The sequence below is a fragment of the Kogia breviceps genome, chromosome 7, assembly GCF_026419965.1.
Source record: "Kogia breviceps isolate mKogBre1 chromosome 7, mKogBre1 haplotype 1, whole genome shotgun sequence".
Taxonomy (NCBI): Eukaryota; Metazoa; Chordata; class Mammalia; order Artiodactyla; family Physeteridae; genus Kogia; species Kogia breviceps.
Window position 1 is genome coordinate 96,446,169 of NC_081316.1, and position 23,632 is coordinate 96,469,800.

Below are 23,632 nucleotides of genomic sequence, written 5' to 3' on the forward strand. Positions count from 1 at the left end.
TCTGGGTATGCACATATTATCTATTATTGGTACAATTATAAAAGTAATGTTTCTTGAAGGTATGAAATCTTTCTTATAAAATTTAACTCTGAAGATAAAGCCAACAGTTAATACTGATGCTAGGAATGATGGAGTCTAAAAAAGAAATGTCTCTTAGCTAGAATACAGAAATTTTGAGTTAAAGAGTAGAAGAACAAGTTCATGCATAACTCAGATCAGATCAGAACAGATTCACCACATATACTTCTAAGAGAAATGAATAGTTGTTTATAAAACTATTTCCATGAGAGCCAAGCTAGTATTTTCAAAATATACTTTGTAAAGGAAATTATATAAAATAGCGATACTAATAATTTTTTAAATTCTGAGACTATCTTAGATATACATTTGAATACCCAGAATGAATGTCTCAGGTCACATTCTCATGAATGTCAAGAAATGCACATATTTTCATGCTCAAAAATGGCTGTTCAAAATACATTCAAGTATCATTGCTCCATCCAGGTTGGAGCCTCAGCAGCTTAAAAAAGTAGGTTTCTCTTTTATCATACATAATTCCATTTCTTGTATAATGAAAACCATAACTCCAATCCAGACAAGTAGTTTTCATTCATTCATTAAACCACACCTACTAAGCCTTCCCTAGAGGTCAGACAATGGCAGTAGGTTCCAGGAAGAGCAGACAGGAAAGAACACATGCAGACTGCCACTGATAAAATGAATGTAGATTATGGAGAGTGAGTACACTTATGATTTTTTAATTCTTCTGAATATATTCCTTCTTGAATCAGCTTCAGGTTTTTGGTTCCGTTTATCAAAAAATCATTTTTCTTAACCGTAACAGGATAATATTATCATATGACTAAGTCAGTGTGTTTGACTTCAACCTAGCTTCACTGTCACAATTGATACCTGACTAGACAAAGCCACAGCTTATCATCAAGAAAGTGTAAAAGGAGAGCTTTCTGAGAAACATTTTTGGAAAGTACCTTAAGATTAAAACATCAGAAGATATACTTTGTTTTAAGCTGTGGTTAAAGTTGTGACAAATCTAAAACCTATTTCCTCTTCAACATGAACAAACTTAATTCACTAGACCTTATTCTTTATAAACTAAAATTTAATTGTAAACATGATGACAATATATGAATACTTGTCTTCTCTTGATGAAAAGCGATTCTTTTATCTGCCTCTTACTGCACAAAGTCTACCTTTCCTCAATTGCAGTAGTACTGTTCTTTCTTCATGTAGGTGTACAATATCTAGGATGAGGTAAAAATAAAGATTACAAGCAATCTGACATACTACAACAGCCCATGAAGGTAGACTGCTCTCATTCTCCTTATATACTCCCCTTACTCTAGTCCTTCCTCCCCTGATCTTGAGAAAGGGAAGCTCCAGTCCTCACAGAGCAGTGTTGACACGAGTACTTACAACAATGCACTAATGCAGGGAGAACTTCCTACTTCCTAGCACAGCAGAGAAAAAAAGTGATCCACTAGAAAAGGAAATTATAACAACTGAAAACAGAAACTTTGGCATCAGAGAGAAGTGGGTTCAAGTCCTAGGTCTAGCACTATAACCTTGGTCAAATTTTTAATTTACTTGAGGTTTAATTTTCTCAACAGTAAGACAACAATAAATACTAACATTTTTTTTTCTGTTATGAGGAAAAGAACACTAGATTTTGAGTCATAAGGCATGGGTTCAAGTTCCAGTTATATCCTCTAATAATATAACACCAAGGAAGTAATATAACCTCTGTGAGCCTCAGTTTCTTTATTTATAAAAGATGGATGAAAATATCTCCTTTATACTTCTCATACTGAAAAGGAACTAGGAAAGAAAATGGTTTCTATAAAAATCCTTTATAACCTGTAAAGGGTTTTATAAATATAAATTTATAAAACTATAAGATAGTTTTACTGACAAAATAATCTTCTTAGAAAGCAAAATCTGAAGGGACCAAAAAAAAATAATAATAATGGCATGCCCATAAATTTCTAGAGGAATAAAAAAGAACGGGAGTGTTCATTAATTTTCAACCTATTGGTTACAATTTTCTGCAGTGACCTAAAAACACAGCATTATATCATGATGAAGGTGATAATAACCCTTACAAATAAAGTAAAAAGAAAGCCAGAAGCAACAATTACTTGCCATATATAACTCCTTATTGATGCCAAGATACTTTCCATTTCCACATCCAATATCAGCAACTAATGAACCACGTGGCAAAGCTTTCAAAAACTCCACAATGTGTGGCCAAGGGGTATGTCTCGTGCTGCTAAAGTGTCTAGCAATTTCTTCATAAACTTGATGGACATATTCTTGCTCCAGTTGTGAGGCTTCTTTATCACTCTCTGGAAATGATGTGGGAGTCTCCTTCATCTGGCTGTCACAGACCAAAGGGTAACCTAATGAATAAAAGAAAGCAATATAAACCATTTACTTATTTGTCTGTTTTTTAAATTTATTTTTTGGCCGCACCATGCGGCATGTGGGATCTTACTTCCCCGTCCCGGGATTGAACCCACGCCCCCTGCATTGGAAGCACAGAGTCTTAACCACTGGACCACCAGGGAAGTCGCTAAACCATTATTTTTATCCAAATGATTCATAAGGTATCACTGTTTTCTCAAAAGAAAAAGCAAATCAATCTATGTTTGATGACTAGGGTTAAGTAGGGTCTGATTTATCAGTTTAAAAAAGTAGTTCTTACCTAGCAAGTCCAATTATGTATGTGACGGGTCTAATATAAGAAGGGGTAAATCCATTTGAAACAAAATATGACTGTAATTCTGCATGCCTTATAATGCAGATGCCTATTTCATCTTGAGATTAAGGGTACTCTTATTCAGGAAAAAATCTTGATGGGCCTGGCATAACCAGAAGAAATTTAGCAATTAACAGGATTTAGGGTTTTTGTCTTGTAGGAGTTCTGGGGACCCTAGGACTCTCAGAAGAAGAACCAGACCTAGAAACAAAGTGTGATTTGGTAATAATCATAAGATTTAATGAATACTGTTTGAAGCGGTCTACATATATTGTCTCAATCCTCACAGTAACACTATGAATAGGTACTATTACATTCATTTTACAGATGAGGAAACTGACTCATGGAATATTAAATAATGATCCTAAAGTGACAAAGATGGTAAGTCATACAGTCAAGATTTGAACCCAGGCAGTGGAGACTCCAGAATCCACATTCTCAATGACTACACTGTGTTGCCTCCTTCAATAGAATGAGCAAATCCTAAGAAGAACACCAGCAAGTAGAGGAGATGACAGAGGAAATTTAGGATACAATATCTCAAATTAATTTTGAAGTGTTCCCTGTTCTCTGCAATAACGTCTAATATTCATTTCAAATCCTTGCCTTTTCTCAGCTATGCTATAATTTCCCTTTGTCTTCAGCCAGTCTGTGGCACACAACATCTTTTTATGGGTAGTATACTAGAGAATAAAGGAAGAAGTAGTGTTCCCAGAGAAACCACAGACAAGACTTAGCAATAATTAGAAATCATGTGGCAGCAAAGAATTGATGGCTTCAGGAATTTTCCCTAAATGTAACTAGAAGATTCCAAAACTTGAATGGGAGTGGAACTATCTAGTCCCTACTAATATGTAAAGTGAACCTCTAAACACTTTATGTAGACATTTAAGAAACGGGTAGCCCCAGAAAGCTTGAGAGCTCTAAAACATACATGTGGAAACAGATGGGTTACATTATGTTGGTTACGTCAGAATTACAATTACACTACAATATACATTACAATTATCTTAAACTGGTCTTGCTAAAAATTTTATTCTCTTGGAAATTATGAACATCTCAGTTATGTAAAGGGAGGATCACTTAAATCCACAAATTTTGACCAGAAGTATCCAAAAGATGGCCTTGAACTTTTAAAAAATCCGTAAACTGAATATACAATCAGAGCTTCTTATAGCATCCCTTAAATTAATGCCCATACTTTAAAAAATTTGCATAAGAAAACTAACTTGTCTCATCTACTAAATTTCAAGTTCCTTGAGAACAAGAGCCATGCTTTATTTTTCTATACCTTGTAAAGCTACTGGCAGTGTTAGACATTCATCAGATACTAGATTAATATTTTTTAATTGATAAAAAAATTTTGTTTTTAAGTCCTCAAGGACACTTTTAGCAAAAGAAACAAAAACCTGTTAAAACCTATTTTAAGCTTCACTAACGTGAAGATATCAAATATGAAGATTCCAAGTTTCCTAACAGAATAATATCTTGTACATATAACAAAGATTTTTAATTTAAAATGTTTTTAAGATGACTAAATCCAAAAGCTCCTGCTAAGATACCACCCATAACTGAAACCACGAAGATGTAAAAAGCTCATAACATCACTGTCATTATAAAATATTACTTATAAAACACAAGGGGTTTTTATTTGAGTCCAAAAATACAGGTCATGATGCACTTATACAGACAATTCAAAACAGTATCCTCGACAAGTTTTTGAGCACTCCTTTCCAAAGTGACTACAACAAACACTGTTAATCCCCCTAAAGTTATCCACTTACTATAGAACAATTTGTCGTCTCCAACTTCCCTCTTAGGTTAATGAGAAGTAATTGAGAAATGTGACAAGCTGTTTCCAAAAAAACTTATTTTTGTACAAGTGATATTTTAATGCCCCCAAACTGTAGTATTCTTAACCATGACTACAATAAATAAAATATTTATTTAGAATACAACTATGCTCAAGTACTATGTTTGAGGAAAATAAAGATGAGTAAGATGCAGTCCCTGCCTTCAAGAAATATAAACTTAACTATGCGGGTTGTTAAGAAAAGTATATGTAAGTACAATACAAGGCAGAACACAGGAAATGCCAGTAGAGGAGTTAAGACAAAGCTCTTCTCAGTTCTTACGGGACTTTAAAAGATTTTCATAGTAGATTTACTCCATTTTACAGGAGAACCAAAATTATATACTTACTACAATTACAAGGTGTTTGCCTCACTTTCCTAAAGGTAAATGATGTCCGTATTCCCCTTTTGCTTAAAGTTAAGTCTTCAACATCTCCGGTGATAATTCCACTTTTGGGACCCCTGGATGCTTGCATAGTATCAAATTTTCTGGGTGTGATTCTAAAAACAACAGTCAAATTAGTTTATTTAACACTGTATTCAGAAAAATATTTCAGGTCCTTTAAAAATATTAAGCAAATAGAGTAAAACTAGAAGAATTTATTGCAAATATCTATTGGATTCCCTGAATTGCTAAGCATTGGGGGAAAAAAACAAAGAAATAGAAATCTTTGTCTCTTAGGAAATTATCTCCAGGGTAATCATTTACAGCTAACAAACTATGCAAGGGGGAAAAATAGAGCAATAACAAATGCTTAATTAATACCAATGCCGAGGAAGAAAAAACAAGAAAGAGATGGGACAAAGAGGAAACAAATAGATAGTAAATTTAAATCCAATTATCAGTAATGTTAAATGTAAAAGGACTTTAAATCCAATTAAAGAACAAAGAATTTCAGATTGGATGTTTTTAAAAATCCAACTATATGCTGATTACAAGAGACATACTTTATAAATAAGGACAGAGAATAGTTGAAAAATGATAGAAAAAAAGATACAACATACAAAAAACAAATATTTTGTATATACCTAGCAAAACCAAAAGAAAAGTGGTATAGCTATACTAATCAGACAAAGTAGACTTTAAGGCAGTAAGTATTAATAGAGATAAAAAAGAACATTTCATAATGATAACAGGGTCAATCCAAAAGAAAAATATTATGTAAAAACCCTATATATTTGTATGCACCTAACTAATAGCACAGCCTCAAAATATATAAAGCAAAAAGTGAAAACAAAATCTAAAAGGAGAAATAGACAAATACATAATTATCACTGGAATTTCTAATATATCTTTCTTAGTAAGTGAAATCTAGCTGGAAGTCAAGGACATCAACATCAGAAAACAGATAATGGAACAAAAAAGTATATGATTAACATAGATATAATACGTAAAACAAAGACTGAAAACTAAAGAGAGAAAAGTACAAGCCATTGTAGATTTTAAGGAAGTTTAAAGGGAATCTTGGAAGTAAGATCAAATTTTTGAATGGGAAAAAGGAATCATTTAGTAAGAAAATATGGCCTTTTCAAAGTTAAATTTATAGAGTGAAATGCACAGAACTTAAGTGTACAATTCAATGAATTTTGACAAATGCACACAACCATGTATCCACCATCCCAATCAAGACAATTACCCAAGGAAATTCCCTCGTGCCCTTTTCCAGTCAGTCTTTTCCCCCCTTAAAGCAACCACTATTCTGATTTCTATCCATATAGTTTTGCCTGTTCTTGAATTTCATATATAGTTGGCACTATTTTGTATCTGGCTTTGTCCATTGAACATAATTTTGAGATTTAGCCATGCTGCTGTGTGTTTCAGCAGTTCACTGTTGTTCTTTTTTTTTTTTTTTTTGCGGTATGCGGGCCTCTCACTGTTGTGGCCTCTCCCATTGCGGAACACAGGCTCCGGACACGCAGGCCTAGCGGCCATGGCTCACGGGCTTAGTTGCTCCGCGGCATATGGGATCTTCCCGGACCAGGGCACGAACCCGTGTCCCCTGCATCGGCAGGCGGATTCTCAACCACTGCGCCACCAGGGAAGCCCCACTGTTGTTCTTTAATCACTGAGTAAAATTTCATTATATGAACGTGCCATAATTTATCCAAAATCTCCTGTTTATTGATATTTAGCATTCTTAGTTTGGGACTAAAATAAAGCTTATACACATCTTTTTCAGATATATATTTTTATTACTCTTGGGAAAATACCTAAGAGTGAAATTGGTGGGTCATAGTGTAAGAAACTACCAGTTTTCCAAGATGGTTGCACATAATTTTACACTCCCACCAGCAACATGTGAGAGTTTCAGGCTGCTTGACATTCTCACCAACACTTGGTATTGTCTAAGTTTTAAATATTAGCCATTTTAGCAAGTAGCAAGTGACATGAAATATCAATTATAATTTGTATTTCTCTGATGACTAATGATATTGTGTTTCTTTTCATGTGCTTTTTAGCCATTCATAGATCCTTCTGGGAAAGGATCTGTTCAAATCTTATACCCAGTCTTTTGTTAGATATATGTATTGTGGATATTTTTCCCCCATGTATAGCCTGGCTTTTCATTTTCTTAATGCTGTTTTCTGATAAGCAGAAGTTTTAAATTTTGATGCAGTTATTTTGTCTTCTTTTTCTTTTACAGTGTTCTGAAACCTTTCTAAAAAAAACTGCCTACCCCAGAGCTGCAAAAGTATCCTCTTGTATTTTCTTCTAGACATCTCATAGTTTTTGTTTTTACATTTAAATTTATGATCTATCCCATATTAATTTTTGTGAATGGTGTGAGGTATATCAAGGCTCATTTTATTTCCACATAGATCTCTGGTTGTCCCAGCACCATCTGTTGAAAATTTTCCTTTCCACAATGAATTACGTTGCCACCTTTGTCAAAAATCAACTGACACTATATCTATGAATATATTCTGTCCCAGTGGTCTATTTGTCTATCTGTACAATACTACACTCTTTTGATTAGGTAGTTTTATAGATAGTAAATCTTAAACGTCAGGTAGAATAAATCCTGCAACATTGTTCTTATGTTCAAGATTGTTTTGATTATTCTTGGTCACTCACATTTCCTGGTAAATTTTAGAATCTGCTTATCAATTTCTACAAAAAAAAGTCTTTTAAGATTCTGATTGGAATTACACTAAATCATTAGATCAATTTGGGAATAACTGATACCTTAACAATATTAAGTTCCCTACCCATGATTATGCCATCTCTATTTCTTCATTTATTTCAGTCTGTAATTTCCCTTACCAATGTTTCATGATTTTTAGAGTATATGTGTTGTATATCTTTTGTTAAATCTATTCCTGAGACTTAAATCTTCTAAAGCCAAGTTTTCTGCTTGACCCACTCTAGCAAGGTTATCTGCCTATAGAAGTGGGTTTCATACTCACAGGGAATGTGCCAGGCCTGAAAGATCTCAGCAAATTTTTAAAAAGCATAATTTTATACTAAAGTTGTTGATGGTGCTTTATGAAGAATCAGATATGTTGACTACACATCTAGTAAAAAAAATATCAACCATATAATTAAAGTACAAACCATGTCTACCAGACAGCCCACAATAGTCTGCCCACCACAACTTAAGGACCCATGCAGTCCACATAGAGGGCACCCCTAGAGCATATAGCTCTGGTGTCCAGAGGGCAGTGCACTGCTGGGCCCCACAGGACACTTCCTAGGTAAGACCACTTCTCTGAGATTGAGAAATATATCCCAACAAATACATAGAAATAAAAACAGCAAATTAGGCAAAATGAGGTGACAGAGGAATATGTTCCAAATGAAAGAACAAGATAAAAACCCTAGAAGAAGAACTAAGTAAAGTGGAGATAAGCAATCTACCCAACAGAGAGTTCAAGGTCGTGATTGTAAAGTTCACCAAAGAATTCAGGAGAAGATTGGATGAACAGAGTGAGAAGTAGAAATTTTTAACAAAGAGTTAGAAAATATAAAGAAGAAACAAACAGAGCTGAAGAATATGACCAGTGAAATAAAAAATACAGTAGACGGAATCATCAGTAGATTAGATGATATATAGAGAAATGGATTATTGAACTGGAGACAGAGTAGTGGAAATCACTCAAGCTGAACAGAAAAAAAGAAAAAAGAATAAAAAGAAATGAGGACAGTTTAAGAGACCTCTGAGACACATCAATTGCATTAATATTCACTCTATAGGGGTCCCAGAAGGAGAAGAGAGACAGAAAGGGGCAGAGAACATATTTGAATACACAAGAGCTGAAAACGTCCCTAACCTGGGAAAGGAAACAGACATCCAGGTGCAGGAAGCACAGAGAGTCCCAAACAGGAAGAACCTAAAGAGGACCACACCCAGACACACTGTAATTAAAATGGCAAAAAATAATGATAAAGAGAGAATATTAAAAGCAGAAAGGGGAAAGCAACAAGTTACATACAAGGGAACTCCGATAAGGCTATAAGCTGACTATTCAGCAGAAACTCTGCAGGCCAGAAGGGAGTGACACAATATATTTAAAATGATGAAAGGGAAAAATCTACAACCAAGAATACTCTACCCAGCAAAGCTTTCATTCAGAGTTGAAGGAGAGTTCAAAAGTTTTACAGACAAGCAAAAGCTAAAAGAGTTTAGCATCACCAAAGCAGCATTGCAAGAAAGGCTAAAGGGACTTTTCTAAACAGAAAAGACCAAAAGAAATAAGAAAACTGTGAAAGGAAAAATCTCATTGGTAAAGGCAAATATACAGTAAAGGTAATAGATCAACCACTTATAAAATTAGTAGAAAAAAAAACTAGTAGGGAGGGGGAGCGAGAAGATGGCGGAAGAGTAAGACGCGGGGATCACTCTTCCTCCTCACAGATACATCAGAAATACATCTACACGTGGAACTTCTCCTATAGAACACCCACCGAACGCTGGCAGAAGACCTCAGACCTCCCAAAAGGCAAGAAACTCCCCACGTACCTGGGTAGGGCAAAAGAAAAAAGAATAAACAGAGACAAAAGAATAGGGACGGGACCTGCACCAGTGGGAGGGAGCCGTAAAGGAGGAAAGGTTCCCACACCCTAGAAGCCCCTTTGCGGGCGGAGACTGCGGGTGGCGGAGGGGGAAGCTTCAGAGCCGCGGAGGAGAGCGCAGCAACAGGGTGCGGAGGGCAAAGCGGAGAGATTCCCGCACGGAGGATCGGTGCCGATCGGCACTCACCAGCCTGAGAGGCTTGTCTGCTCACCCGCCGCGGCGGGCGGGGCTGGGAACTGAGCCTCGGGCGGATCCCAGGGAAAGGTCTGGAGTTGGCAGAGTGAAAACAGCCTGAAGGGGTTAGCGCACCACGGCTGGCCGGGAGGGAGTTCGGGAGAAGTCTGGAGCTGCCGAAGAGGCAAGAGACCTTTTCTTCCCTCTTTACCTCCTGCTGCGCAAGGAGAGGGGTTTAAGCGCGCCACTTAAAGGAGCTCCAGAAACGGGCGCGGACCTGCCGAAGAGACAAGAGACTTTTTCTTGCCTCTTCGCTTCCTGGGGCGCGAGGAAAGGGAATTAAGGGCACCACATAAAGGAGCTCCAGAAACGGGCGCGAGCTGCGGCTGTCGGCACGGACAACAGAGACGGGTGTGGGACGCTAGGGTTGCTACTGCCGACACCAAGAGGCCTGTGTGCGAGCACAGGTCACTCTCCACACCGCCCCTCCCGGGAGCCTGTGCAGCCCGCCAGTGCCGGGGTCCTGGGATCCTGGGACTGCTTCCCCGGGAAAACGCGCGGCGCACCTCGGGCCGGTGCAGCGTCACGCCGGCCTCTGCCGCCGCGGACTCGCCCCACATCCGTGCCCCCACCCCACCGCGCCTGAGTGAGCCAGAGACCACGAATCAGCTGCTCCGTTAACGCTGCTCCTTTGACTCCGCCCTGTCTCAGCGAAGGGCAGACGCCCTCGGACGACCTGCGTGCAGAGGCGGGGCCAGGTCCACGGCTGAGCCCCAGGAGCTGTGCGAACAAAGAGAGGGGGAGGTCCCTCCCAGCAGCCTCAGAAACAGCGGGTTAAAGCTCCACAGTCAGCTTGAAGTGCCCTGCATCTGTGGAAAACGTGAATAGACAGCGAAATATCCCAGGTTGAGGCAGTGGACTTTGGGAGCAAGATATACTATTATTTTCCCCCTTTTTCGTTTTGTGAGTGTGTATGTGGGTGCTGCTGTGTGAGATTTTGTCTGTGTAGCTTTGTTTTCACCATTTGTCCTGGGGTTAGACCGACCCCTTTTTTTTTCTTTTTTTTCTTTAATAGAAATTTTTGTTCTTAATAATTATTTTTTTATTTTAATAACTGTATTTTACCCTACTTTATTTTGTCTTCTCCCCTTTCTTCCTTTCTCCCCTCCTTTCTTTCCTATTTCCCTCCTTCCTTCCTCCCTCCCTTCCTTTCTTTATTCCCTCCTTCCTTCCTCCCTTCCTTCCTTCCTCCCTCCCTTCCTTTCTTTATTCCGTCCTTCCTTCCTCCCTTCCTTTCTTCCTCCCTCCCTTCCTTTCTTTATTCCCTCCTTCCTTCCTCCCTTCCTTTCTTCCTCCCTCCCTTCCTTTCTATATTCCCTCCTTCCTTCCTCCCTTCCTTTCTTCCTCCCTCCCTTCCTTTCTTCCTTCCTTCCCTCCCTTCCTCCCTTCTTCCTTCCTTTCTTGACTTTCTATTTTTTCTCCCTTTTGTTTTGAGCCGTGTGGATTAAAGGCTCTTGGCACTCCAGCCAGGTGTCAAGGCTGTGTCTCTGAGGTGGGAGAACTAACCTCAGGACACTGGTCCACAAGAGACCTCTCAGCTCCACGTAATATCAAACGGCGAAAATCTCCCAGAGATCTCCATCTCAACACCAAGACCCAGATTCACTCAAGGACCCACAACAAACAGTGCTGGACACCCTATACCCAACAAAGAGCGAGACAGGTCTACAGCCCCATCCATTAGTAGAGAGGCTGCCTAGAATCACAGTAAGGCTACTGACATCCCCATACACGCCCCCAGACGTGGACCTGCCCACCAGGGAGACGGGATCCAGCCTCATCCACCAGAACAGGGGCACTGGTCCCCCCAACCAGGAAACCTGCTCAACCCACTGAACCAACCTCAGCCACTGGGGACAGCCACCAAAAATAGATAGAAATACGAACCTGCAGCCTGCAAAAGGGAGACCCCAAACACAGTAAGATAAGCAAAATGAGAAGACAGAAAAACACACAGCAGATGAAGGAACAAGATAAAAACACACCAGACCTAACAAATGAAGAGGTAATAGCCAATCTACCTGAAAGAGAATTTAGAATAATGATGGTGAAGATGATGCAAAATCTTGGAAATAGAATAGACAAATTGCAAGAAACAGTTCACAAGGACCTAGAAGAAATAAAGAGGAAGCAAGTAACGATGAGCAACACACTAAATGAAATGAAAAATACTCTAGATGGGATCAGTAGCAGAATAACTGAGGCAGAAGGACGGATAAGTGACCTGGAAGATAAAATAGTGGAAATAACTACTGCAGAGCAGAAGAAAGAAAAAAGAATGAAAAGAACTGAGGACAGTCTCAGAGATCTCTGGGACAACATTAAATGCACCAACATTCGAATCATAGGGGTCCCAGAAGAAGAAGAGAAAAAGAAAGGGACTGAGAAAACATTTGAAGAGATTATAGTTGAAAACTTCCCTAATATAGGAAAGGAAATAGTCAACCAAGTCCAGGAAGCACAGAGAGTCCCATACAGGATAAACCCAAGGATAAACACGCCGAGACACATAATAATCAAACTGTCAAAAATTAAATACAAAGAAAACATATTAAAAGCAGCAAGGGAAAAACAACAAATAACACACAAGGGAATCCCCATAAGGCTAACATCTGATCTTTCAGCAGAAACTCTACAAGCCAGAAGGGAGTGGCAGGACATACTTAAAATGATGAAGGAAAAAAACCTACAACCAAGATTACTCTACCCAGCAAGGATCTCATTCAGATTTGATGGAGAAATTAAAACCTTTACAGACAAGCAAAAGCTGAGAGAGTTCAGCACCACCAAACCAGCTTTACAACAAATGCTAAAGGAACTTCTCTAAGCAAGAAACATAAGAGAAGGAAAAGACCTACAAGAACAACCCGAAACAATTAAGGAAATAGTAATAGGAACGCACATATCAATAATTACCTTAAATGTAAATGGATTAAATGCTCCCACCAAAAGACACAGACTGGCTGAATGGATACAAAAGCAGGACCCATATATATGCTGTCTACAAGAGACCCACTTCAGACCTAGGGACACTTACAGGCTGAAAGTGAGGGGATGGAAAAAGATATTCCATGCAAATGGAAATCAGAAGAAAGCTGGAGTAGCAATTCTCATATCAGACAAAATAGACTTTAAAATAAAAACTCTTACAAGAGACAAAGAAGGACACTACATAATGATCAAGGGATCAATCCATGAAGAAGATATAACAATTGTAAATATTTATGCACCCAACATAGGCGCACCTCAATACATAAGGCAAGTACTAACAGCCATAAAAGGGGAAATCGACAGTAACACAATCATAGTAGGGGACTTTAACACCCCACTGTCACCAATGGACAGATCATCCAAAATGAAAATAAATAAGGAAACACAAGCTTTAAATGATACATTATACAAGATGGATTTACTTGATATTTATAGGACATTCCATCCAAAAACAACAGAATACACATTTTTCTCAAGTGCCCATGGAACATTCTCCAGGATAGGTCATATCTTGGGTCACAAATCTAGCCTTGGCAAATTTAAGAAAATTGAAATCGTATCAAGTATCTTTTCTGACCACAACGCTATGAGACTAATTATCAATTACAGGAAAAGATCTGTAAAAAATACAAACACATGGAGGCTAAACAATACACTACTTGAAAACGAAGTGATCACTGAAGAAATCAAAGAGGAAATCAAAAAGTACTTAGAAACAAATGACAATGGACACACAACGACCCAAAACCTATGGGATACAGCAAAAGCAGTTCTAAGAGGGAAGTTTATAGCAATACAATCATACCTTAAGAAACAGGAAGCATCTCGAATAAACAACTTAACTTTGCACCTAAAGCAATTAGAGAAGGAAGAACAAAAAAACCCCAAATTTAGCAGAAGGAAAGAAATCATAAAGGTCAGATCAAAAATAAATGAAAAAGAAATGAAGGAAACAGTAGCAAAGATCAACAAAAGTAAAAGCTGGTTCTTTGACAAGATAAATAAAATTGATAAACCAGTAGCCAGACTCATCAACAAAAAAAGGGAGAAGACTCAAATCAATAGAATTAGAAACGAAAAAGGAGATGTAACAACTGACTCTGCAGAAATACAAAGGATCATGAGAGATTACTACAAGCAACTCTATGCCAATAAAATGGACAACCTGGAAGAAATGGACAAATTCTTAGAAATGCACAACCTGCCAAGACTGAACCAGGAAGAAATAGAAAATATGAACAGACCAATCACAAGCACTGAAATTGAAACTGTGATTCAAAATCTTCCAACAAACAAAAGCCCAGGACCAGATGGCTTCACAGGCGAATTCTAGCAAACATTTAGAGAAGAGCTAACACCAAACTCTTCCAAAAGATAGCAGAGGGAGGAACACTCCCAAACTCATTCTATGAGGCCACCATCACCCTGATACCAAAACCAGACAAAGACGTCACAAAGAAAGAAAACTATAGGCCAATATCACTGATGAACATAGATGCAAAAATCCTCAACAAAATACTAGCAAACAGAATCCAACAGCACATTAAAAGGATCATACACCATGATCAAGTGGGGTTTATTCCAGGAATGCAAGGATTCTTCAATATACGCAAATCAATCAACGTGATACACCATATCAACAAACTGAAGGAGAAAAACCATATGATCATCTCAATAGATGCAGAGAAAGCTTTTGACAAAATTCAACACCCATTTATGATAAAAAACCCTGCAGAAAGTAGGCATAGAGGGAACTTTCCTCAATATAATAAAGGCAATATATGACAAACCCACAGCCAGCATTGTTCTCAATGGTGAAAAACTGAAACCATTTCCACTAAGATCAGGAACAAGACAAGGTTGCCCACTCTCACCACTCTTATTCAACCTAGTTTTGGAAGTTCTAGCCACAGCAATTAGAGAAAATAAAGAAATAAAAGGAATCCAAATAGGAAAAGAAGAAGTAAAGCTGTCACTGTTTGCAGATGACATGATACTATACATAGAGAATACTAAGGATGCTACCAGAAAACTACTAGAACTAATCAATGAATTTGGTAAAGTAGCAGGATACAAAGTTAATGCACAGAAATCTCTGGCATTCTTATACACTAATGATGAAAAATCTGAGAATGAAATTAAGAAAACACTCCCATTTACGATTGCAACAAAAAGAATAAAATATCTAGGAATAAACCTACTTAAGGAGACAAAAGACTTGTATGCAGAAAACTATAAGACACTGATGAAAGCAATTAAAGATGATACAAATAGGTGGAGAAATATACCATGTTCTTGGATTGGAAGAATCAACATAGTGAAAATGACTGTATTACCCAAAACAATCTACAGATTCAATGCAATCCCTATCAAATTACCACTGGCATTTTTTCAGAACTAGAAAAAAGAATTTCACAATTTGTATGGAAACACAAAAGACCCCAAATAGCCAAAGCAATCTTGAGAACGAAAAATGGAGCTGGAGGAATCAGGCTCCCTGACTTCAGACTATACTACAAGGCCACAGTAATCAAGACAGTATGGTACTGGCACAAAAACAGAAATATAGATCAATGGAACAGGATAGAAAGCCCAGAGATAAACCCCACATATATGGTCACCTTATCTTTGATAAAGGAGGCAAGAATATACATTGGAGAAAAGACAGCGTCTTCAATAAGTGGTGCTGGGAAAACTGGACAGCTACCTGTAGAACTATGAAATTAGAACACTCCCTAACACCACACACAAAAATAAACTCAAAATGGGTTAAAGACCTAAATGTAAGGCCAGACACTATCAAACTCTTAGAGGAAAACATAGGCAGAACACTCTATGACATAAATCACAGCAAGATCCTTTTTGACCCATCTCCTAGAGAAATGGAAATAAAAACAAAAATAAACAAATGGGATCTAATGAAACTTAAAAGCTTTTGCACAGCACAGGATACCATAAACAAGACCAAAAGACAACCCTCAGAATGGGAGAAAATATTTGCAAATGAAGCAACTGACAAAGGATTAATCTCCAAAATTTATAAGCAACTCATGCAGCTCAATAACAAAAAAACAAACAACTCAATCCTAAAATGGGCAGAAGAACTAAATAGACATTTCTCCAAAGAAGATATACAGATAGCCAACAAACACATGAAAGAATGCTCAACATCATTAATCATTAGAGAAATGCAAATCAAAACTACAATGAGATATCATCTCACACCGGCCAGATTGGCCATCATCAAAAACTCTAGAAACAATAAATGCTGGAGAGGGTGTGCAGAAAAGGGAACACTCTTGCACTGTTGGTGGGAATGTAAAATGATACAGCCACTATGGAAAACAGTATGGAGGTTCCTTAAAAAACTACAAATAGAACTACCATATGACCCAGCAATCCCACTACTGGGCATATACCCTGAGAAAACCATAATCCAAAAAGAGTCATGTACCAAAATGTTTATTGCAGCTCTATTTACGATAGCCAGGACATGGAAGCAACCTAAGTGTCCATCAAATGGATAAAGATGTGGCACATATATACAATGGAATATTACTCAGCCATAAAAAGAAATGAAACTGAGTTATTTGTAATGAGGTGGATAGACCTGGAGTCGGTCATACAAAGTGAAGTAAGTCAGAAGGATAAGGTCAAATACCGTATGCTAACACATATATATGGAATCTAAAAAAAAAAAAAAAAATTTCATGAAGAGATTAGTGGTAGGATGGGAATAAAACACAGACCTACTAGAGCATGGACTTGAGGATATGGGGAGGGGGAAGGGTAAGCTGTGACGATGTGAGAGAGTGGCAGGGACATATACACACTACCAAATGTAAATTAGATAGCTAGTGGGAAGCTGCAGCATAGCACAGGGAGTTCACCTCTGTGCTTTGTGACCACCTAGAGGGATGGGATAGGGAGGGTGGGAGGGAGGGTGACACAAGAGGGAAGAGTTATGGGAACATATGTATATGTATAACTGATTCACTTTGTTGTAAAGGAGAAACTAACACACTATTGTAAAACAGTTATACTCAAATAAAGATGTTAAAAAAAAAAACTATTAGGAAGGCTAAAAGATAAACATAGTTTTAAAAATAGTAAACATGATAAAAATATGACCAAGTTAATATGAAATTTATTATCTACAAAATTCTAGCGTAAATTAAAGGGAAAATAGAAAACAACTGACTACAGTTCAATCTATGTGCCACTGCAAAAAAAAAAAAAAAAAAAAAGATCAACAACTCAATAATAGGCAGAAGATCTGAATAGATATTTTTCCAAAGAAAACATACAGATGGCTAATGGGTACATGAAAAGGTGCTCAACATCACTAATCATCAGTGAAATGCAAATCAAAGCCACAATGAGATTATCAGGTTATACCTATTAGAATGGCTATTATCAGCCAGGACATGGAACCAACCTAAGTGTCCATCAACAGATGAATGGATAGAGAAGATGTGGCATGTACATACAATGAAATATTACTCAGCCACAAAAAGAAACAAAATTGAGTTACTTGTAGTGAGGTGGATGGACCTAGAGTCTGTCATACAGAGAGAAGTAAGTCAGAAAGAGAAAAACAAATACCATATGCTAACACATATATATAGGAACTAAAAAAAAAAAAAAAAAAATGGTTTTGAAGAACCTAGGGGCAGGACAGGAATAAAGATGCAGACGTAGAGAGTGGACTTGAGGACACAGGGAGGGGGAAGGGTAAGCTGAGACTAAGTGAGAGAAAGGCATTGACATATACACTACCAAATGTAAAACAGATAGCTAGTGGGAAGCAGCTGCATAGCTCAGGGAGATCAGCTCGTGCTTTGTGACCACCTAGAGGGGTAGGATAGGGAGGGTGGAAGGGAGACACAAGAGGGAGGGGATATGGGGATGATTCACTTTGTTATATAGCAGCAACTAACACAACAATGTAAAGCAATTATACTCCAATAAAGATGTTAAAAAAAATTGGGGGAAAAAAAAAGAATGGCTATTATCAAAAAGACAAAAATAAGTGTTGGCAAGGATGTGTAGAAAAGACAATCCTTGTACACTGTTGATGGTTATATAAATTGGTACAACCCTTATGGAACAGTATGGAGATTCCTCAAAAAATTTTAATATAACTACCATATAATAAAGCAATTCCACTTCTGGGTATTTATCTGAAGGAAACAAAAACACTAACTTAAAAAGATATTTGTACCCTCCATGTTCACTACAGCATTATTTATAATAGCCAAGACATGGAAACAACTGGGCATTATGCTAAGTGAAATAAGTCAGAGAAAGAAAGACAAATATCATATGATCTCACTTACATGTGGAATGTAAAACAAAAATAAAAATAAAACAAACATAGATACAGAAAACAGATTGGTGGTTGTGGGGTGGGTGGGGTGGGGTGAAGTGGTGTCGGGGAAGGTGTGTGAAATGGTAAATGCGGTCAAAGGTATAAACTTCCCATAATAAAGTAAATAAGTCCGGGTGCTGTAATGGTGTCTATAGTTAATAATACTGTATTGCATATTTGATAGTTGCTGAGAGTATATCATAAAAGTTCCCAATAAAAGAAAAAAAAATTTGTAACTGTGTGGTGATGGATGTTAACTAGACTTATTGTCTTGACCGTTTTGCAATATATACATAGAGAGAATCAATATGCAGTACATCTGACACTAATATAGTGTTATATATAAATAAAATCTCAATTAAAAAATCAGAATTTCCAGGCTGACAGCTTCTGAAACTGTTTACTTTTGAAACTAATTAATTCAGAGTATTGGAAAAGAAGTATTTTACAGGTTGTAACCGAGCAGGACCTTATGTGGCCTTCCCCAGACAGATCCCTCCCCCATATCCTCTGCTTTTAGTGCCTCTCTGAAGTACCTAGATAATAGTATCTGATGCACATTTCCTGAATTGTTTTACGGATGCTAAAACCCCTACTAAATGAAATTAACTACTTGATGACCATGAGCACCCATGACCTACTGGCACCTAAGGATTGATACTATTGACCCCTGTGACATCACCCTGTTACTTCAACATCAACCAATCAGAGAACTGTGCACAGGCTGATCACATACCCTGGGATGACCCTCTCTCACCTTGCCTTTAAAAATACTTTGCTGAAACCCATTGAGGAGTTTGGGCTTTTTGAGCTAGCTATCTGGACTCATACAGTGCCCAACAATAAATGCTGCACTTTTCTTCATCACAACCTGATGTCAGTAGACTGGCTTTTACTGTGTGTGGGCAAGTGAACCCAAGTTTGTTTTGGTAACAAGGTCTTGATACTATTTTTAAAAGGATTTTATTTCTTTCCCCCAAAATTAATTTTTGATTATTGACCCTGTATGCTACAACCTTGTATGCTATATTGTTATTAATCCTAGTACTTTGTAGTAGGATTTGTAGATTTTCTACATCTACAGTCATAAAGAGTTTTACTTCTTCCTTTCAAATACATATGATTTTCACTTCTTTCTCTTGGATTATTATACTAAGACATCCAATATTAAATAGAAGTGATGAGAGCAGAAATCCCTGCCATGTTCAATATTTTAGGAAAAAGCATTCAATATTTTATCATTAAGTATGATGTTGCCTGTGGGTTTTTCATTGATGCCCTTTATCAGACTGAAGAAGTTTCCTTCTTATCCTAGTTTGCCAAGTTTTTATCATGAGTGGATGCTGAATTCTGTCAAATACATTTTCTGCATCAATCAAGATGACATGATTATATTTTTTTCTCTTTTGTTCTTTTAATGTTCGGTTTCCAAATGTTAAACCTATCTTGCAATCCTGGGATAAACTCCACTTAGTCTTGATGTGTTTTCTTTTTTAATATTGTAGGATTGGATTTTCTAATATTTTGTCAAGGACTTTTATCATCTCTGAGAGATACCGGTCTGTAATTTTACTTTGTTGTAATGCCCTTAACAAATTCTGGTGTCAGGGTAATGTCAGTCTCATAAAACAAGTTGTGAGAATAGCTCTTTTAAAAGAGCTCATGTTAAAAGCAATCTTTTAGAAGTAAAAGCAAGCGAAAAATGCCTGAAATTATATGATTGTTACTCTAATAGCTGAAAATGATTAAAACTATGGTGTTGAACAAAGTCAAGATATTTTAGAACAATGAATATCTTGAGACTCTTATTAGCAATTCTCTCTTGGGTACTAAGTAGTTCTCTATAATGGCTCTCTGAAGTCAATTACTTCACTTGCCTAGAGTTAAATCTTAGGCAAAGATCAAGCAGTACTTACTGCTTTGGGTATCAATCTCAGATTTTTAGGAAGAGGTAATCCATATGTTAAAAATAACTAATTCTTTACATATCTCTGAATATCTTTTTTTCCCCCGTACTTAAATTATAATCTAGTTGGGAAAATATTAAATAAAAAGATAAAAACATTTTTATAGATTTAAATAACAGTTCAATACAATAGAAAAGACATCACAAGCCAGTAGGAGACAATACAGTCTTTAGGAGTTAAGAGAGAAATTATTTCAGGCTACTGCAGTCAGAAAAAGCTTTATATATTATAAAGGAAATAAAAGTTGAGCTATATGTTATAAACAAGTGAATGGAAAGGAAAAGGAAATTTATTGCATTAAGAGTTGACAAAAGTCTGAAGGCTACAAGGCACTGTATAAATTCAGATAAAAGAGAGCAAACAAGTTTAGCTATAACGGTATGGTTAAGAGCACAGATCCTAAAGCCAGACTCCCTGGCTTTCTGATCTTGTGTCTGCCCTTTAATGGTTTTGTAACTTTGTACAAGTTATACTCCAATTTCCTTTAAAAACGGGGACAAAACCACAAAAAAAACTTTCCACCGTGACTATATGAGTTAAATCAGTTAATATATGTAAAGCTTTTAGACAATGCCTGGCACAAAGAAAATGCTCCAAAAATAATTTAAAAGGAGAGCTCACACAAACTCGTGAACTAATGCAACTCAAGGCTAGTCAACTAACATAAATGAGTGAAGCAGGTAGATTTGTTTAGAAATATATTGTTTGCCATTAAACACATAGGAATTGTCTTCATTTAAAAAAACAAAGTGTTCTCTTCCATTTTCTTAAAACACACATTCCTGCTCATTCTACCTTTTTTCCCCACTTTTAAAACAGACATGAGTTTAAGAAATATTTAATTTTCACTTAACTCTGTTATAAGATAAAAACAACAGTAAAAGCACAGTGATAAATGACAACTGATACTCAGCCATAGTTCAGGGAGTCATAGAAAGTGGTAGGAACTCTATAGAGAAACTGAAAATGTAGGTCTCACCTATAGAAGGCCATTGATAGTCTCAACTACTGCTGCCAAAAGATACTGTGGTTTCAGATCTTCTCAATTTTCAAAAGAAGCTGAAAATTCAGATTCTTGTGTAAAAGCTCCTAATTTTCACGTGTAAACAATTTTTTTAAATGCTACAACGTTGACCACTACCACACCAGCCGAACAGTCTGACTGCTCTATTTGACCCATGTGTTGCCAGTTTGCCATCTTTGATTTAGGGCATGCTGGCTAGAATAGTAAACTATATATCAAATTAAAAGTATCTGCAATTGGTTGTGTTAATCAGCCTTCTTCAGTAGTGCTTTCTAGTGCTTTTTTAGCACAGAGATCAAAATATTTTTAATCAATGTTTATTTCTATAGTTTATATGTATTTTTAAGTGCACTAAATGTGCTTTTTCAATTTATCTTCCCTTCCATCCAGATTCCAAGGAACCCGTCAATAGTTGATATACCATTTGTTTGGTCAGTCTCTCTGTTCCTATTTCTGTGTGTCTTCCCTTCCCTTCCCTCCCTCCTTCTCTCTCCTTAACACACACACACAAATCACATTACAGATAACGGGTATCAGTGGAAGCCTTTAAAAATAATACTGAAGGTTCTTTTTCCCCTGAAATTATTATAGAAAATTTTGATTCTAGAGAAAGGTTTAAGAATAAATATTAACCTGCAAGTCAATCTTCCAGAGATCCTACTCTTAACATTTAACAAGAAAATAATCTGATCAAGATGATGTTTAGGAGAATTAATCTATACTATTACCCAGAACAAATTAAAATATTTTCATAACATAGGCCCATAGCAAGTAATTTCTTATTTTGTATTTGTTGTACTGCTATTACTCTTAAGTTTAAATGGTACCAATAGTAAAAATCCTTGAACCTAAAACAAAAGAAAATGTGAATATTCTCAAAATTACAGGAATACTTTAAACACCACTGGATCACATCACCATTTTCAATTACTGAAAGTTAAAAATATTTTAAATGGCTGTGAAAAAGAAATCAGGCAAATTTAATCCTTAGTGCACAAAATCACGCCATCTGTTTTTATGGCTCATTTAGGACAGGTTACAAATTCATTTACATGTTCACTTCCTTGAATTTTTATAAAAATGCATCAGCTAAAATCTCCAACCAGGGCAGTATTAATAAGTACAGAGCTCAGAAGTATTTTAAGTGACAATATATGTAAAATTTATCAGTGTGATGCTTCCACCTCAAAAGGCTAGGATTTATTCCTGCCAAAAGTGAATAACCCATTTCTTTCAGATTAGATTCAATCGAACAAACTCAAATTGAGGGTCATTCTGTAAAACAACTAGCCTTCTTAAAAGCATAAATGTCGTGAAAGACAAAGAAAAGCTCAGGAATTGTTTCAAATTAAAGAAGACTAAAGAGAATTGACAACTAAGTGTAATGCAGGTTAATGGGCCAAATCCTAGATCAGAGGGAAAACTTACCAAGAGGTACTGACAGATTCTCTCCATGACCAAACTTTAGTCAGGTTCCTCTGAGCCCAAATAGGCCCTATCCTCGGGTATTTCTAGATCTAGCCCCATTTTAGCAAGAATCCTGCTAAGTCAGTTTAGCCCGAATCCCCCACCCTCGATATCTGATCATCCTTGACATCTAGCCAAATTTCTTACCCGCATCTTTCCCCCAGGTGATATCTGATCATCCTGGCCTGCCTTCAGCAAGAATCCTATGGTTGGTTTAGCCAGAATTCCCCCGTACCACTGATGTTTCCTCTTAGTAGTTTTCTATCCACCCACACTGCCTCATTCCCAACCCCAGGCTCCTTGCCTATAAAACTCCATTTATCCTTTTTGTATTGAAATTGAGCCCACTCCTAAACTGAGGTCTCTTTTCCTCTGTTGCAATAGTCCCTGAGTAAAATCTGGTTTTGCTGCTTTAACTACTGTCAGGCTCTGGTTTTTCTTTGACAATACTACAAAGTACAACTAGCACAATTTCACGATGGATTGTATAAGAGTATGATAAGAGTATTTTACAATGTTGAACTTCCTGAATTTGAGGCTTACACTGCAGTTTCATAAAACAGGGGCTGGCAAACTTTTTCTGTAACAAGGCCAGATAGTAAATATTTTAGGCACAGAGGGCCACATACAGTCTCTACCACATATTCTTTTTTGTTTTTGTTTTTGTTCTTTACAACCGCTTAAAAATGTAAAACCATTTTTAGTTCAAGAGCTTTGTAAAAATAAGGGCTGAATTTGACTCACGAGCCATTGTTTGGCAACCCCTGATACAGACAATGTCCTTGCTTTTTAAAAATATGCAATGAAGCATATAAGGGTAAAGAGTCATGATGGCTGCAACTTACTCTCAAATGATTCAGCAAAAATAATAATAATGATAACATGTGAGAGAGAAAATGCACAACAAAATATTCACAATTGGTAAATCTATGTG

At 37.0% G+C, this 23,632-nt stretch overlaps 1 protein-coding gene across 2 annotated transcripts in view; it reads right to left on the reverse strand.

Moving 5' to 3' along the window:
- Window positions 1–23,632, reverse strand: part of ALKBH8 (alkB homolog 8, tRNA methyltransferase) — a 62,223-nt gene that overhangs the window by 12,005 nt on the left and 26,586 nt on the right. For both annotated transcript variants that reach the window (XM_059070359.2, XM_059070362.2), the window contains exons 9-10: window positions 4,979–5,130; window positions 2,161–2,417 (exon numbers count right to left, since the gene is read on the reverse strand). In XM_059070359.2, coding sequence (XP_058926342.1) covers window positions 2,161–2,417; window positions 4,979–5,130 — 409 coding nt within the window. The remainder of the gene's footprint in view (window positions 1–2,160; window positions 2,418–4,978; window positions 5,131–23,632) is intronic.